Genomic DNA, 18483 nt, shown 5'->3' with positions numbered 1-18483 from the left:
TTTTTCTCAAAATACAATTCCATGTCACTGATTTCTCTCAAAGTTTTGTACTGAATCTCAGTGAATGTGTTTTTAGTTAAAAATTTTACATCTAGCAGCAGCTGTTGATTGTTTTGATAAGTTATTCTTTTCTCTCTAAACTGTTAGATGACCAATCCACAACAATCTTTGCTTTCATAGTTCTCACCAGGCTGTTTGAGCGTAGGGGCCCCCTACGCTGTGATTTTGACCCCCTACGCTTTGATTTAGCCCCCACACTGTGTTTCAACCAGTGTAGGGGTGGTTTTTGGGCGCAGAAGCTTCATTAATCTTAAAAAAAAATGAAAATATAACTTAAGAATGAAGCTATAACAGAGGGAAAACAAAATCTGTCCCCCAATAAACAATAAATAGTGTCTTAAGTGGTTAATATGAGTTACAAAATTTTTTGGGGAGAATATCAGGCCCATGTTTTTGGGACTCGGTGCGTGACTCGCGCCACAGAAAGTTGCCCTTCTATACCTGACCCCTACGCTGTGAAAAAATCCTGGTGAGAACCCTGCTTTATAGAGAACATGTTAACTCCACATGTGTGAGATTGACCTAGAAAATATTGCCTGGCAGCTGCCCCACATAAACAGCTATTATGGAATGTATATAAACTGTTCTGAAGCACTCTTTGCTGGAGGCTGGCCCTTCATAGCACCACTTCACACTCTGGAGGGGTAAACCCCTGGAACAACACTCAACTCCTGACACTTGGGTACAAATTTATTCTCCCACAAACGTTACAGTTATGTATATTTATTTTACATCACCAGGGTGTGCCTTCAAGAATTTCTCATCAATCAAAGTGTATGTACATATTTCTGAAGGCATTTGGATACATTATGCAACACATGATGCCAACATAGGACTTTGTGGTATTTCCTTCCCCAGTTTACAAGTCATTGTGATTACTACATTTTGGTAATGGTGTTTTAGGCCATCAATCAGGAAACATCAGCAGAAACACTCAGACAGGAGCCAACATATTGCAACCTTTTAGAGCACAGTATGAGAATGATGTGAATTATTTTTGAAACAAAACAATTTTAGGTCACACCGCAGATGGTAATTCGAATAAAGTTTCAATGTATTTCTAAATTGTAAGAAACCAGGAGGAGCCAGTAAAAACCCTTCTGGTCCCAAGCCGGGGTTCGAACCCACGACCTCCCGGGCACCAGAGCTTCATAACCAGACGCTCTAACCACTCCGTTAAAAGGTCTAGACCCATCCGCCGGCTCAGTTGCAATTGGTAGCACCTATAAACCCCCCACTGTTACAAAATCGCTAAATATCATTGAAAATGAAAATTTATCTACATGTACATCTTCATGATCTTGCATATTTGAATTTTTGTAAACACTAAAAATGAAATCTTTAAAACGACATTCACTCAAGCTTTTTTCCAATGTCCCCAAACAAGCTTGTGTGGAATCTGTACCAGTATCTACAGTCCATCAGGTACCTACCAGACCTCATCACATCCTGTTACAGATAATACGTCTTATTTATCAAACTGTCACGTCTTACAACTAAAGAACGTCTGGATCCCAAGGGTGGGAACTTTCTCAAAAAGTTACTCAGATGGCAAAACATGTGATCTTAAAGGCCTCGTTTGACGTAAGTTTAGTTTGTTGGGTCTTGGTCTTGGATTGAGAAAATAATGTTGAACTGTCAAACTATCACGTCTCAGAACTAAGGAACGTCTGGCTGTCAAGGGTGGGAACTTTCTCAAGAAATTACTCAGATGGCAAAACATGTGATCTTAAAGGCCTCGTTTGACGTAAGTTTAGTTTGTTGGGTCTTGGTCTTGGATTGAGAAAATAATGTTGAACTGTCAAACTATCACGTCTCAGAACTAAGGAACGTCTGGATCCCAAGGGTGGGAACTTTCTCAAGAAATTACTCAAATGGCAGAACATGTGATCTTAAAGGCCTCGTTTGACGTAAGTTTAGTTTGTTGGGTCTTGGTCTTGGATTGAGAAAATAATGTTGAACTGTCAAACTATCACGTCTCAGAACTAAGGAACGTCTGGCTCTCAAGGGTGGGAACTTTCTCAAGAAATTACTCAAATGGCAGAACATGTCATCTTAAAGGCCACGTTTAATGATTAGTTTAGTTTGTTGGGTCTTGGAGTGAGGAAATAATGAATGTTGAACTGTCAAACTATCACATCTTACAACTAAACCTCTGGCTCCAAAGTTACAACTTTTTCAAGGCGGACAGATGGCACAACATGTGATCGTTAACGGTTAAGGCCACGTCAGTTTAGTTTGTTGAGAACTTAATGTTGAACTGTAAGATCAACGTGAAGTCATACTATTCATAGTCTCTAGGGAAAGTCTCTACGATGTATCTTCAGATACCAGGGCTCTCCTCAAGCAATGAAGCAAGGGTGCTCCCCCTCTCCCAAAAATCCTAGCAGGCTAGCACATCTCCCAAAATGTTCAAATTTAGGGTTTTCTAAGAATTTTTGCCAAAATTCACTGATTTTTTCCTCAACCGATTAGGGAACACCTAAGAATTTCAGGGGAGACCCCTGAGATACACACAGTTTCTGGGACTGAATATAGCCAGGTTCAAGTTTTCTTGGACTAGTAGCTCTAAAAAATTTTACTTTAACTTCAAGAACGAAGACCCTGCAAGCGAGGGAAGTGAGTTTATGTGGTTAAACCACAGCTTGAGTTATGTAGTGCTAGCAGGTCTACCTGCCCTCCCAGGTACATCATAACTCACCTGTGTTTGGTTTGTTTATCACCCGTCACATCTTAAACTCACCTGTACAGACTCACCTGTACTGTACAGGTAGCCTGGGGGCAGGTATGGTACATCCTGTTGGGGGGCAGCTTCACTTAGCTTTATCCCAACTACATCTGTCAGTCACACTATTCACCAGACTTCTTATGAAGTAAAAATTCAGCAGAACCGCAAGATGAAAACGTTTCAACAAAAGCTTGAGGTGAAAACAAAGAAACTTTGAAAGGGCTCAGCAATTGGAAAGATAACTTCACGTCTTGTAATAAAAACTGTCATTTCTAGCCTGGATGCCAGACCCACATCACACTAGACCAAAACAATAGACTTACACTAGACTTGTACACTCACTGGATAAAATGGTCTTGTGTGCTGTAGGCCTGGTACCCATACTAACTACCAGTATATTCCCTCCCTAAAGCTTTGTGCACTAAGCTACATATGTATGTAGACTTTCCCTTCAGACTTTGTTTTTACAACTTGTATGTTGACTTTGGCACTTCGCCATGCTTTTTCCAAGCCATGGCTACAACACCAATTCATTACCTTGATTCTCTGATCTTCTAAACTAAAGTGAAAATTCAACAGAGGATAGATGAAAACAGACAGAGGGCTTGGAGGAAAACTTGATCTAGCAAGCTTAAGATTGTGTACACAAGCTTTTCCCTCAAACTGTGTGTTCATGTTGACTTTGGTGCTTCACTGAACATCATCCAAGTAGACAGTAGATAATCTGCATGCAAACGTCTGGTTTAAATGTGCCTTGAGGCAGATATGGCACATCCTGGTGTCAGTTCTGTACTGAAATAACAAACTTGACAGCCACGACATCTGAAGAGTCACTAGCTCCATCTTTTAAACTTGCCTCCACAATTTTACAATTGCAGTAGTTATGATGATGTTTAATGTTTATAATCCCAGTGTCATGATTTTCTGCTCGGTAGGTCACCATGAAAACAAAACATTGTTATCTCAAATATTCAACTTGACAAGTTTAGAGTATGCAAAATCTTCTCCTGGGGTTTTAAAGTTTTCAGGCAGATGTTGTTTAGCACAGTTGAACTATAGTAAGATGTTTATTCCAACATAAAGATGAAATTTTAAACAATAACTGTCACCATATCGCGCTATTAGGATAATTAAGGCCACACCAATTTAATTTGTTGGTTCTCGGATTCGCCTCTTCATTTTTTTTTGATTTGCAAAAAAAAAAAATATTCTGGTTCTGAATCAACTCAAAAATGCTCATATTTTGCCCCAACAGTTGAAGAAATTCCTTTTCTTCCTACAGTTACAGTTTTTTCCATCTATCAATGCAGTGGTTTGATTAAAAGTTCAAAATTTATACTTTAGTATTTTAACCCAGTCCTTTTTTGTTGACTTCATGGCTCATATTGTAGCAGTTTGGGCTATAATAGGATGCCTAGACCTGTTTTATTTTATTTTTTTTCGCCCTGTCGCTTCATATTTTTTCTGAAAAAATCCGAGAACCAACAAATTAAATTGGTGTGGCCTAATGACCAATCTCTTCCCAACGATGAACAAGTCTTTCTACTCTCTCAGTGAGAGTTATGTAAAGCCTGTGACTTGACATTTGCGTGCGTTTTATCATCTATATGATCTGCAGTCTGTATAACTTATATAAGTTATATAAGCATGGCTTGGGGGCATGAATGTGGTCAGTCACACCCCACCGTGTGTGCTGCCTACGTGCAAAAACGTGGGCAAACGTACGTAGGGGATCTGTAAGTGGTGAGTACCGCCTCTGTACGGAATCTTACGGATTTGGCAGCACGCAGACACACCGTAGAACTTTTAAGTGCATGTGAAACTTTTTCTGTGTGCGGTCGGTCTGTGGATTCACCACCCGTGCGTGTGAGTACGTGCGACGCGCGTGCCCCGTATGTACCGTACATAACAAGCACGTGTGAGTACGGCCTCCTTACGGTAAGTTGCAATCGCACAGAGATCGTACGTTGTAAGCACGTACAACTCACCACTTGTGCAACGAACGATGCACGCAACCGCTCACAGCCAGTGTGGTGGATTCTTAATAAGGTGCTCTAGGTATGGCTCTCCTCAAACATGTGACCTCCATCATTACGAGTCCCATTCAAGAAATTGTCCCTAACAGAAGATAGATACATGTACTTATTGTCACCTGCCAGGGATTCAAACCCAGCACCTTTGGTTATTTATTGGATTCTAAGTCTGCAACCCCATCCACAAGACCATAATGCCACCTTGAGTTGTAGTCATTGAAATTTTTTAATTGTTAACTGGTTTCTTTCTTTATTTGTTTATTTATTCAACTTGGCACAAGACCACCTTGCCACCTTGAGTTGCAGTCATTGTAATTTTTTTAGTTGTTAGCTCGTGTCTTTATTCAACTTGCAATGGCAATACACGTGGAGCACTAGGCAGCAAATCCAGCTGATTTCTCCAAAAACTGGTTTCTCCAACCCTATTCTTTTTTTCAAACACTACGTACAAAGGCCATGACATCCTGGTCGTGTGTAGAGTAGCTGAACTTGTTTAGACAGGGTTTTTACAATTACAGGTTCCCAAAAGACAGTGTTCCTATTGAGAGGACTGGATGCTTGATTTTGTAGACATATTGTCATTTTTTAAATTGTTCACTGGTTTCTTAAACTTTATTATTCTCTCAAACAGTATGTACAAAGACCATGACATCCTGGTCGTGTGTAGAGTAGCTGAACTTGTTTAGACAGGGTTTGTACAAGTTCCCAATAGACTGTTCCCATTGAGAGGACTGGATGTTGTGAAAAAGATGACATTTGCTCGGGGACAGCTGTGTTTGGGTTACCAATTGTCATGGGGTTTAAAAAAAACTTTAATCCTACTCAGTATCCAGGATGGCCACTTGTTCAGTTGTTGGTTAGACTCAGACTTAGAGCTATGCCTGCTATGGTGACTTAAAAGGTTCAGGAGGTTTGTACCTTACTCTCCTTAGTTTTGTGTTGTGTGAAAGGTTTTTGTCAGAAAATCTTTTTGTGTGGAAAATCTGTGATGCTTTCAATCCAATTTTACGAAGATGACACAAAAAAGTGTAATGATGTTTATTGAACTACTATGAAAGATGGACACTTAGCTAGAGCTATGGTAAAGTGTGATGTTTGCGTCAGAGTTTTGCACTGTGTGTAAAAAGGTTAAAACCTGAAAGATTTTTCTGTGGAAAATCTTAGCTAAAATTTTAATGATTCCTGTAAGTTTTGGAATTATGATATAACATGATGCCCACCATCCAATTTGAAGGCCCCTCCTCTTTTTCACCATCCCCCAGTTGGTTGTTTCGTTTGCTTTTACCATAACGCTAAACTACAATCCTAGCCAGAACCCTCAAACTGCATGCAGCCCCCTTGTGTTCTGTCATGTTGCTCCAGTTCTACATGGTTCCCTCTTTTGTGATGCACTCCATCCAGTTTCAAAATTGTAATAATTTGCTGAGGCTGTTCTCCAGCCGGGTACTTTACAGAGATTTGCCATATTGGTATCTTCGCTCTTTGCATTTACCATAACGCCAAACTAAAACTAAAGCCAGAACCTTCAAAGTGCATGCAGCCCCCTTGTGTTCTGTCATGTTGCTCCAGTTCTACATGGTTCCCTCTTTTGTGTGTTGTGAGTTGAGCAGAGACAAACAGGACATTTTGGTGAGTAAACACCGAGGCAGAAATGTGAGGACGGACATGCTTCAGTGCAGGGCTATTGACAGGCACTGGTCCAGGCCAGGGGCTGAGGACATGGGTGAAGTTTTCCTGGGTTTGAATCTGAATTGGTAAGCAAGCACACATACATGTAAATGTGTAACTGCCGAAATCTCCAAGCAGATGTCTGGTGGCGATAGCATTACTGTTAGAACAGGCCATTAAAGAGAGTCCCAGCAAATGGCAACTGTCTGGCCAATGGATAATATCTGCTTGGATTCGGAAGTTGGAGATAACCCCTGCAATGAAACCAGGGCTTGAACAGTTAAACTTCATATCCGGGAGTAGGTGTACTACTGAGGTCTAAGTTAGGCTATATGGAATTAAAAGAAAAACTTGGACAGTCAATTGTTGTAATCGTGTGTGTGAAGAAATAGACAGAGAAACCAACAAAATTCAAACAATTACTGATAATTACCTAACATTATAACATCCCAATGGAGGTACCTAAGTAATAATAAACCCATGTACAACCCCTGTGACTTCTGACTTGCCTAGCCTCCATAGCATGCCAAAAACCTGGGGTTTTTTGGGGGGTCTTCAGTGTCTTTGGGAGCTTTTATGTGCTATTTTCTGATTGCATATAGACAACATAGCCGGCCTGGTTGAATTACCCCCGTTTTTGAACTGGTCTAATCAGAAAACAGCCGAAGACCACCAAACCCCCAGTTCTATAAGCCTGCTACGGAGGCTAGGACTTGTCTGTGACCGGGTTTTCAGTTTGCTGACTTCAGAAACTGACCCCAGAACTGTGGAATGCTTTTAATGGTCGCCGGAATGCCGTGAATTCCGTACAAAGTGGCCACTTTTTTCTCACCTCTCACTAGTCTCGGGTTTCCTTTCGAAATTTGAGTGTTGTTTTTTTTTTTTACTCTTTACTCTCCAGCAGAATTTTAGGCTTCGGCTTATAATTCTTGATGTATTTTGGTATGTGCTATCAGTAATCTCGAACAGATCAAGTTGTTTAGTTGCTAACAACTTAAAGACAGTATCAAATTGGCAAGGCAGTATCACATACTACTGTTTAGCTGGTGAAAAATAGATACTGTAATTCCTGATTTTTTCACTGTACTGTTATGTTCACTGTTTTCACTGTGAACTTATCATTACAGTTAACATATAATTCCTCGTCTTTCTCTTTCCTGCACCTGTCGCCACAGTGAATATATACATTGTAGTTCTGTGAACATGTCCATTTTTCTCAGACCATGAACTTTTGCTACCGTGAACATAAAGTGAAATACAGTACCTGGTAGGAAAAGAAAAAGTACAAAAAGAAAGCCAAACAAAAACATGCTCAAAACACAACAACAATAAGCTGAAGCCTGTTATAAATGTCTGCTTGGAGAATTTAGTATATCAGCACTCAACCGATTTCAGTCAAACTTGTGGCTTAAGTTGCTCAATGGAAGCCAAGTTGTAAAAGATTTGAATGCTTCCAAATCAAACAATCTTGAAAAGTTATTTATGTAGTAGTCAGTTGCCTCCTTTATCTAGAAACCTAAGGGCAGACTGTCACCTTAATTGTCCCAAGGTTTCTTGTCTCACTTGTCTAATAACCGATTCTGCACCTGGCGTCGTGCGACCTCTGACCTCGCGGTTCCATCGCCGGGGGCAACCAGACAATGGCTGAACCACTCCTGCTGTCATAATGTCTGTAGAGGGGGCGGGGGTCAAATGGGGAATTGCCTGGGGCAATTGCTGGGAGGTTATGTTTTTACTTTTACTAGTGGTTGTATGTAAACAAAAGAAGTCAAGAAGTTATGGATGGAATTATGATACCGGTAATTTTTGGTTTGTGGCACTAGTAGGTGTTAGGTTTAAGGAAAAAGGGTTTTGATTTTAGCAGGGGTGACATGTATTTGATCATTTTAACCAATAGTCCTACTACTAGTATAGGTAATTTGACACTGACGAGCATACTAATTTTTATAGACTGACTGGCTACATGTAAACAAACTTGGCGCAGAGCTAGTAAAAATTTGATTTCAATTCTTTTGCAGTTTCAGTTAAAATTTATTTTAATTTTTTCTTATTTGCTTTGGCTTAGTTTTATCAACGTCATTTTCTGTAATTATTTTATATTTGACTGTTTGAGGAGATTTAATTAAGATTTGCTTACTCAAAAAGATGTTGCTTTCTCCTCTAAATATAATTGAAATAAAAAAAAAGTATCTAATTCATGAATGTTTTCTTTCCCCATCAGGACTCACGATGACAAAAATGAAGAAAAAAGACAAGAAGGGAAGACGGAAGTCGACTCCAGAGGCCGGGCCGCTGTTACCCCAGCAACAAGAACAACAACAACAACAACAAACAACAAACAGAACGCTGAGCGACGCAAACTTCAGATGTAAAGGTAAGGAAAGATTCAAAGGAGATTTTATTCTTTTTTTTCCAGGCAGGACTCAAATTCATTTTTGGGAATAGGTGCACTGGTGCACCCAACCCAAAAAAATGGGTGCAAATACATTTTTGGGTGCACCATATAAAATAAAATAAGTAGAATGTTAGCAAAACCTAAATGCTTCATTTCTACAGAAAAGTACCTCTAGTTCTACAGAGATTTTATTATTTTTCTGACACTTAGAATCTAAGAATATGCTGTATACATTAAACATCTTTACATACGTAAACCTACGAAAATATATAATACCACTGGTGCACCCACAAAAAAACATTAGGTGCACAGCTCCAAATGTAGGTGCACTAAGGTGCACATGCACCCAGTATTTTGAGCCCTGCAGTTTTGAGCAAGAGAATTTCTGACTACCTCTTGTACTAGCCCACCTACAATGCTCCTTTTCTATCCCTTTATTCAGTACTCACAAAAACCGTGTAATAGAATTAGGTTAGGCCTTAGTTTACCTTAAAAAATTCATCAAAATACCAAGATGAAAACACTCTAGGCTAGCACTGGGACGAAAACTAACTTGCAACTGACTGAATTCACTCACGTATTTTGCTAAAACTTCGCAGATTAGATGCTTTGATGTCGATTTTCTATTTCATCATTACTTTCTCTAACCCTAGAGCCAAGAAATCAAATTGTCGCGGCTTTCGTATGTAAAGCCTGAAGTCCATTCCTACACTACACATATTTGTACACAAAATACACCACTATAGTGTTATGAAGTGCACAGCAAAAGTGTTCCTGTATTGTCGCCCATGCTTTTGACTTTGGGACCACTATAACTAGTATTTGCCCTCCGAAGTCAAGTGGAGCTTACGGCACAGTTTAGACTGAACAGATGGCAGGACAAAAAAGGTCTACAGCACAAAGGGCCGAGTTACGGTCATTATGGTCAATTGCGGATATTTGTGCATTCTGCGGTTCCCAGGGTAGGCGGGCGGTTTGGCGCTTTGAATTCTGCGCAGCGATGGTTTAGTATCGTGTGAATATTGGTGGCACAGTGTGTTAGACGGGTGCTCAACGGGCTTTTAGCTAGGATTTTTTTAGGGGGGCCTTTTTTGAAATCCATTATGTCATCAAAAACTTTCTGCATTTTGAAGTGCAAATTTTGAGGAATTTGAGTTTTTTTCCTTCATTAAACCATCATTTTTGTAGTTATGCTATTACAGTGAGGCTGTTGGGAGGCATGTGTGCATGGCAGGGGTAGGGAGTGGGAAAAATAGGGTGTCTTTAGGGTGTCCTACCAAAAAGTAGGGAGTCCAATTTCTTAGTATTTTAGTATTTTCAGTACAGGGAGTCCAAAATACACCATGGACATTCCCTCTAGCTAAGTAAAAGCCTGGAGCCAAGCCTATTTTATCTGCTGAGACTAGGCAGCTGCAATAGGTTTGGATACCAGGCAAGCTGTGTGGTATTTCTTGAAGGCATTTCCCTAAAGGGCTCAATAGCCTGGGTGCATTATAAAACAGCACTTTTCTGCACCCAAAATTGGAGCTGTGCACCTTAGATCTCTGACTGTGGGTGCACCAGCTACCAGTAAAGTGGACTTTGTTTAAAGTTTGTACATCAATTGTACACTCATACAGCATATTCTTGACATTTAAGTGTCAAGGAAATATTAAAATCTTTGGTGTATTACTTGTTTAGAAGTTTGAAATTGTTTGCATGTAGGTTTTTGCTAACAGTAACATTCTACTTTATTCAGTGACAGTGTTCGAAATACCTGCCTGCAGTCTGCAATCTGCAGATAGATTTTCAAGATTGCAGAAGAAAAAATTATACAATCTGCAATTTTGCAGAAGGAAAAATAGGCTCCAGATTCATTAGTTTTGAATTTAGCAAACTAAAACTTCCAGGCCCCAAGGACAGACAGTTCTGAAACAACAGGAGCTTCTTCACTAATTTGCATCATCCTTGTCTTGACTTGTCTAACTTTTGTTTCCTTTTGGACTTCCAAAAAATTGTCTTCACTAATTTGCATATCAATCTATAGTTTATGCTTATAAACCTGAAATTCTCCTGCAGTCCAGTAATGCTACTGTACAGATTTACAAAGCTATATATGATGTAAAAAAGGAATTATTGGTTTGAGAAGGTTGTAGTATGGAGGCTTGTGTATTTGCAGATAGGTTGTAATATGGAGGCTTGTGTATTTGCAGAAAGTATTTCCAAATTGCAGAACAAAATTTTGAGTCTTCTGCAATATTGCAGAGTACTGAAAAAAAGTATTTCGACCACTGAGTGAACACTTGTGTGCCCCAAAGTTTTTCTGTGCAACTAGATTTTTAGGTTAGCTGCAGACACACCACTATTCCCTAATTTGCCTTGCCAAGAATCTAAATTTGACATCCACCTATGAACTTTTCTTGTTTTGAGAGAAATTAGGTATAATTTCTCAGGTGACTTTTAGAACAAAGAGAGACAATTTTAAGTATTTTCTGCAGCAGGTGTTGTGCCTTCAGGGCAGAGCCGACGGCATTAAAAAAACTGGATTCTCTTTTGTGATTCGACCGAGCAGAAAATTATGATGTACCTTTATCTGACAGAGGCGTCATTGTAATAATTATGAACACTGCAGACAGGTCGGTTACTGTAAGGTCATTGGTCTTTGCAAGGCCACACCAATCTAATTTCTTGGTTAACGGATTTTTCTAAAAAAAAAATGGAGCGGGCGGGCGAAAAAAAATTAAAATAAAAACAGGCCTAGGCATCCTATTATGGCCCAAAATGGTACGATAGGAGCCATGAAGTCAACACACCAGGCTGGTTCAAAATTTAAACAATGAATTTTGAACTTTTAATGATACCACTGCATTGAAATATGGAATAATTGTAACAACTAGGAAGAAAAGGACTGTTTTCAACTGTTCAGGGCAAAATATGAGCATTTTGCAGTTTATTCTGAATTTTTATTTTTATTTGCAAATCAGAAAAAAATGAAGCGGCGAATCCGTTAACCAAGAAATTAAATTGGTGTGGCCTAAGGACATCATTTCACTGTAGGATGTTTTCGTGATGTTTTTAAGTTTGGAGTTGAAACAGTTGGATATTAACTGTCTTAAGCTATTTTCTTTTAGCAGCCCCCCCCCCCCATGCTTAAACTCTAAATCAGGACAGGGCTTAGTCATAAGCAAGTTAGATAAAAAAAGTTACTAAGACAATCACATTTATGATATCTTACTTACATACACATTTATAATATCTTACTTATTTATTGATGATATAGACATTTTGCAAAATAAGCTCTCAAGATTGTTCGTTTCTGTGCAAAATTTGCAGACATCTATTCAAAACAATGGTCCACTGTTGCACATTTGTCAGGTAACCAGTTGCAACAATGTCACATTGTTGGTAACATGTGCTACAAGTTACAACACACACCTGAAAGAGTTTTCCGTAGGTATGAATGCCATGAATAGATCCTTAGCAACCGTTGCCAGGTGACCATCAACCATTGCTAGGCAACAGTCATCCTTCTCACACCTTCTTGACCTTGTAGTTGACCTCCAAAACAAACTTGTCTGTTTAACGTAAATTCATGTACTTTTGCTTTTCTAAAAAAACTTCATGCTAGGACCCGGAGGGGGAAACATGCCAACAGGTGGTCATGGAATAGCTTTTAAATCATTATTTTGCCCACCAAACACAAATCTATTGTCCATTCTTTCATACATGTATGTGATGACACTCCGTTTCAAACTTTCTAGTAGTATCTAAATTAGTACTAAGCAAGTATAAAGTTAAAACGTTTGATCCAACACAATTTGACCCAGTATTGACATCTCACAAAGAAGTCGCTTGACAAGCCTCACTGGGTCAGTCTACTGAAGAAAACCAGAGTGACTAAATGTGATCGTTGAAAGCTCTGGGTGAGAGAACTTCTTTGTGGAACAAAAGTTTTAACTCTAAACATGTAACTACCAACACAGATGAACTTTCATGATAGTATTTAGCAAGTCTACCTAGAACTGCGGTTACAATGACAGAACATAATGATGAATAATTATCCTAATGATATGCCCTTGTTTGACCCCATGACCTTTACTGGTTCTTCCTGTGTCCTGAAGGTCAAATCAGGATGTCTGTCTAACATCACCTGAGACAGTTAAACCAGCTGGCTTTACTGATGGTAGAGATTACATCTACATGTACAATAGTCATAGGCTAAGGCTAAGTAAACATAAGGTAGGCACACCACATCGGCAGAACATACTGCACCATAACAGAATCCTGATTTTTCTCGGTTTTCGTTGGATTTATGATCAAAATTTTGCCTGTTGCAGACAATATATTTTCCGACATAACATTTGGAAACTACTGTCGGAATGCTAATCTTACTAGACTATGCGCGAATACGACCTTATATGAAACCTTCTGCCAAAGTGCTATGCACAATACATTACAGGTTTTGTGCAGGTACAGTACGTTCTGCCGACGTGCTGGTAGGCACTAATGTTCTAGAGATTACATCTACATGTACAATAGTATTGAGCTAACTTAAGCTAAGGCTAAGTAAACATAAGGTAGGCTCTAATGTGTACCCCACGGCTGTTAACGAAGTTGTTAACGAAGCCACAAAGTCATGTCCTGTCAGATTAAGTAGTAGTAAGCTCTCAAAGTGTAGTAATAGATATTTAAAACTTCTGAACCAGACATGAACTTTTGAGCTGAGATTTACAAAAATAGTAACGCTGAAATGGAAGATCAACATAAAAACATGGCCGAAGGGAAAGTTTGTACCTTAGTCAGATTCAGGTTTTTCTCCTAGCCTTCTGGTTTCATGTTGGCCTCTTGCTAAAGATTCACTAAGATTGAAATGTTCGAAAAGCAAGATATGGACTCAGCATTGTCTAGGTGATACAATGTACCATGTAATTTTTGAAGTGCATGTTAGCTGCTGAAGGAAAAGGAATAATACGCAACAAAATTCCCCATCCTTTCCAAACTACCTATCCCCCCCCCCCTTTTTAGTTAGTGGAAGAGTCTGTCAGAATAAAAATGCTCAACATCATACATAAGTATTGTTCAATTACAATATCACGTATCGGTCATATTGATTTTGGACTACATCCTTGTTCTGAACTTCCCTGGTGGCAAAAAAATGAGGGGATATTTCTAACAGTGTTTTCTATTTTGATTTCGGTTGTCTTACAATGTTCCAGCAATGGGTGGTAAGTTTTTAAGCATTATCTGTCTGACTTTAGCTGTATATACAATGTTTTTTAGCAGCAGCAAATAGTTAGCTGAAGTATGTGTAGGTGACATAGTTGGGAAAGTACAGACAGTCCTGCCTGCAAAACTGCCAAAAACATGTATGTACATTTACTTCACTCCCATATTGTGTGCATGTGTGTGTATTTGTGTGTGTGTCTGTCTGTGTGTGTGTGTGTATCTTTCTGTCTGTATGTTTGTGTGTGTGTTTCTGACCAGGGATGAAGTCTGTTTTTCAATATTTTCATACTTATTTATTTTTATTCTTGCAGAGTACATGTGGAGGCAGAAAAGAGCTTTCGACTTGATGGAAATGTTTGAGATTTTGTATTTCATGTTTCTTATTTCTTGTTTTTCCCAGAGTACGTGACTAAACAGAAGAGAGCGGTGCAGCTGTGTGTGGTGACCCTTCCTGTGGTAGTCTCAATCTAACAGAAAACAACATTTTTTAAACCTTTTTCGCTGTTTTCATGTTTCTTTTTTTCCTTGTTGTTCCCAGAGTATGTGACTAAACAGAAGAGAGCAGTACAGCTGTGTGTTGTGACTCTTCTGGTGGCGCTGGCATCGTTTGCAGTTGGACTCCGAGCTCACTTTGTCACTGATAACGTCAAAGTCGGGGCCTTCTGGCCGGGCATAGTGGTACGTGGACATGATCATATCTAATAGCAGAAAATGTATCATTTCCAGAGCCGTGCCTGTCTAGTGCCATGCCTGAATGGGTTAGGGTTTGGATCTAGCACGGTCTTGGATAGTCTCTATCGTATCCAAAACTGTGTCTATCTAGTACCATGCCTGAATGGGTTAGGGTAAGGATCAGGCACGGTTCTGGATAGTCTCAGGATATCCAAGAACATAGACTTGCCACAGGCACAGTTCTGGATTCGTGTTTCTACATAGTGTTGAATATCCACTTTGAGTAGAACAGTTAGTGAACATACAAACATCTCTGTACTCTTGTCTGTAAATAAATTGTGGTAATCTTGTTATTTTCCACAGGTTGCTGTAGGGTCTCTTGTGTCTCTGCTGGGGGTCTGCAAATCTCAGAAAGGCAGAATATGGGTGAGTTAACGTTGGAGTTTTTTTTTCCTCCTAGAGAATTCATAAAATAAACTTTTCACATTCAGTCTTAGAAGGGCAGAATATGGGTGAGTTTGTGTCTACTGTTTCTCCAGGACAATACATAAGATAAACCTTTCACATCCAGGTAGCACACACCTAGTCTAAAAAAAGGTAAAATTTAGCCAATAGGGAGAATAATTGACTAGGAGATTTAATCCAGTATAGAGTTCGTTTGTTCTTGTGGACTGACTCTCCTGGCCAACTTTTTCCCCCTTTTTTACCGAATTGTAGTCTGATCTTTACCCTGTAGTAGGCCTGGTGGAGGCTAGCACAAATCAGACCGACAGAAACTCCACAACTCAAAGACTTCACAGCTCCATGAAGTCTCTAGATTTACGCCAAAAAGCAGTTACTCAGGCAACTGGATATGATTTTGAAAATGGTCAGACGTTTCAGCTAGCATCCACTAGCTTTTGTCAGTGACAGTCTCTAGATTTGTTGTAATTTTTTTTGTGTGTGTCACCATGGTTACCGTTGTTTCTGACTGCTGATTGGCTGTTACTATGTTACAGATGGCAGGAGGGATGGTGGTGTTGGGGTTAGGTGCTGTCATGGCCGTTATCGGGACTGTGGTGGATGGTGTGGCGGCTGGACTTGTGGCAGTGAGTAACATTATCTGCTACAAAATATCTGTTTTTACACTTAGAACTGCTACATGTTATCAGTTGTTACAGGTAGAAGTGCTCTACCATGTTTTACAATGACTGAATTGCAGAACTTTTGCTTCATGGCATCAGTCATTTACATGCAGAATTGTTACACTCCATGTAACATTACATTGTAGCAGTTTTTCAGTTAGAATTGCTACATAGTATCAGTTTGTACAGCTAAGATTGCAACTGTCTTCAGTCTTTTGAGTTAACAGAATTTTCTTTCAAACAAAACCGAGTACTAATTTCTGTCTTCCCCTCCACAGAAAACAGACTTCTCAATGTGTCGACACGTGAATGGACCCACAGGATTTGTGACGTGTGGTGAGGCTGGTTACTGGACCTTCGGCAAATGTGACATGGTGGTGCACCATCGGACATGCTACTGTTGCTACCTGTACTCACAACAACACTGTAACGTCCCAGGCTACAGGTATGTTTGTTTGTTTGTTCGTTTGTTTGTGTGGTGAGGCTGGTTACTGGACCTTCGGCAAGTGTGACATGGTCGTGCACCACATTTGCAGAAAGAAAACGTATTGTTTTTGTTCTCTTCCTCCTTTCTTCTTCTTCTAACAAAAGATCAATGACCTGGACCAGATGTCTATCACCATGGTAACTGGTGCTGTAGCAGTCAACAGTTCTACCTGTACACCAGCTACAGAAACATCTCAGACATGACCTAAAACTTCTGTAGAATCAATGTAGCAAGTGCCAGGGCAGAGTTGGAGGGGCTGGTCACCATATGTATGAATGTGTTTAAGTAAGAATCAGAGCAGTAGTTTATTATGCTTGCCATGTGAAGGTAAACATTTTGTATTTGCTAAAAATGAAAATATTACCTTTCTAATTAATAGTAAAACTAGACTTAACAAACAAATTTTTAATACTCTCCCCCAGCCTGTCCCTGCAGCCCCACAGATATGACAACATAGTACACACCTAGGGTTACATTATGTAGCAAGTGGCAGGACAGAGAGGGCTGGTCACCATGTATACTGTTAGAGTAACTGTAACAATGTTACTCTCTCCCCCAGCCTGTCCCTGCAGCCCCACAGGTATGACAACGTGGACTCGTGTGACCAGGTGGAGACGGAGTTCCAGGCGCTCCTCTGGGCCTCCGTCGTTCTCAACATCCTGGCACTAACTGTCACCGTGGCAACCATCTTCCTCATCAGTGCCTTCCAGTCATCGGTAAGATGGAGATAATAAATTGTAGATTAGCCCTTGTCCTTGTGGCATTCTTTAGACAATATTTTTCAATAATTTCATGTCTTGATCAGGTCATAGACCCCCAACTTTTTTTTCCCTGCTGTGGCATAGTTACTTCCGCATTTGTTGCATTTCGCTGCGGTGTGATGCATTGCACAAGAAATACCCCCAAATCGTACTTACACAGAGTTCTATATAGATGGTACTGTATGTGCAAACAACTATTGTTGGGCTTCGTAGGACAAGGGTTAAGATACAAATTGTACAAATTGTACCTCATTCATTTAGTTATGGAAAAATAAGAAAGAATTCTTGTGCATGGGATGCATCAGCAAATCATAACAACCCTTTTTTTGTTGTCAACAAAGTTGGCTCAATTTTGTTGTTCTTTTATTTTTAATCTGGATTGTTTTCTGTCAGTCAATATAACAGTAACTGAACAATTTTGTTTCTCATACATCAATCGGTTTATAACATATCAAGAAATTGTGCTTGGTTTAACAATGTTGCATAATTATTTAGCTTTCTTGAGGCAAATTGTTCTACAAGAATCGTAATATCGATAGTGAAAACTTGGCTTCAAAAACCAGAAAATTAGAAAACTTTTTTTTTCTGAACTTTGTACTGTTTTCCAGAGCATCCATCCGATGGTGTCAGCCCCTCCGGGAGTGAACCCTGCCACCCCCGTGGTGATCTACAATGGTACGGGCCAGCAGCATGTCCTGACCTATGCTCATTGTCCACCCTACCCTGGCCTCCCGACCCAACCACCTTCCTACCCAAATGGGGAGGGGCAGGATCAACCAGGCAACGAAAAAACCACCCCCTTACTCCTTGTAGTGGGCCAGTCCAACAAGAAATGTAACTGTGTAATATTTTAGGCCATACCAAGTTATTTTCTTGGTTCTTTTGTTTTCTTGGCATTTTTCACAAAACTTGAGATCAAAATAAAAACAGAGGGCTTGAATGAAAATTTCACTTGGTGAAGGTTAGACTTCCAGGTATTAAGATATGCCAAGAAACAGTTACTCAAGTAACTGTATATGATTTTGGAAATGGTCAGATGTTTCAGGTAGCATCCACTACCTTTCGTCAGTGACACTGGCTTTTTTGACAAGTCTCCAGTGTCACTGACGAAAGGTAGTGGATGCCACCTGAAACATCTCTTTCCAAAATCATATCCAGTTTCTTGAGTAACTCTTTTTTGGTGTATATACCAAAGTAAAGACTGTCCCCTCAGTCTCTGTTTTTGTGTTGATTTTCTTGCTCACTTTTGTGTTTTTTTTCCTTCTTGAAACAGAGAACCAACTAATTAACTTGGTGTAGCCTTATTGTGGCCTTACAATGCTCCAAATTGTATTTTGTGCGGCAACAGAG

At 39.7% G+C, this 18483-nt stretch overlaps 1 protein-coding gene across 1 annotated transcript in view; it reads left to right on the top strand.

The window, feature by feature from the left end:
- Positions 1–18135, top strand: part of LOC109485754 (transmembrane protein 255B-like) — a 22343-nt gene extending 4208 nt beyond the window's left edge. The window contains exons 2-8 of the mRNA XM_019789432.1: positions 8711–8863; positions 14628–14767; positions 15125–15187; positions 15760–15849; positions 16164–16330; positions 16932–17088; positions 17742–18135. Coding sequence (XP_019644991.1) covers positions 8719–8863; positions 14628–14767; positions 15125–15187; positions 15760–15849; positions 16164–16330; positions 16932–17088; positions 17742–17987 — 1008 coding nt within the window. The 5' untranslated portion in view covers positions 8711–8718 and the 3' untranslated portion in view covers positions 17988–18135. The remainder of the gene's footprint in view (positions 1–8710; positions 8864–14627; positions 14768–15124; positions 15188–15759; positions 15850–16163; positions 16331–16931; positions 17089–17741) is intronic.
- Positions 18136–18483: the final 348 nt, after the last annotated feature.

This window comes from Branchiostoma belcheri, unplaced genomic scaffold (assembly GCF_001625305.1).
Source record: "Branchiostoma belcheri isolate BF01 breed outbred unplaced genomic scaffold, Haploidv18h27 scaffold78, whole genome shotgun sequence".
In the NCBI taxonomy this organism is placed as follows: domain Eukaryota; kingdom Metazoa; phylum Chordata; class Leptocardii; order Amphioxiformes; family Branchiostomatidae; genus Branchiostoma; species Branchiostoma belcheri.
The sequence above is the reverse complement of the archived record's forward strand: the minus strand, read 5'-3'. Positions and strand labels throughout refer to the sequence as shown.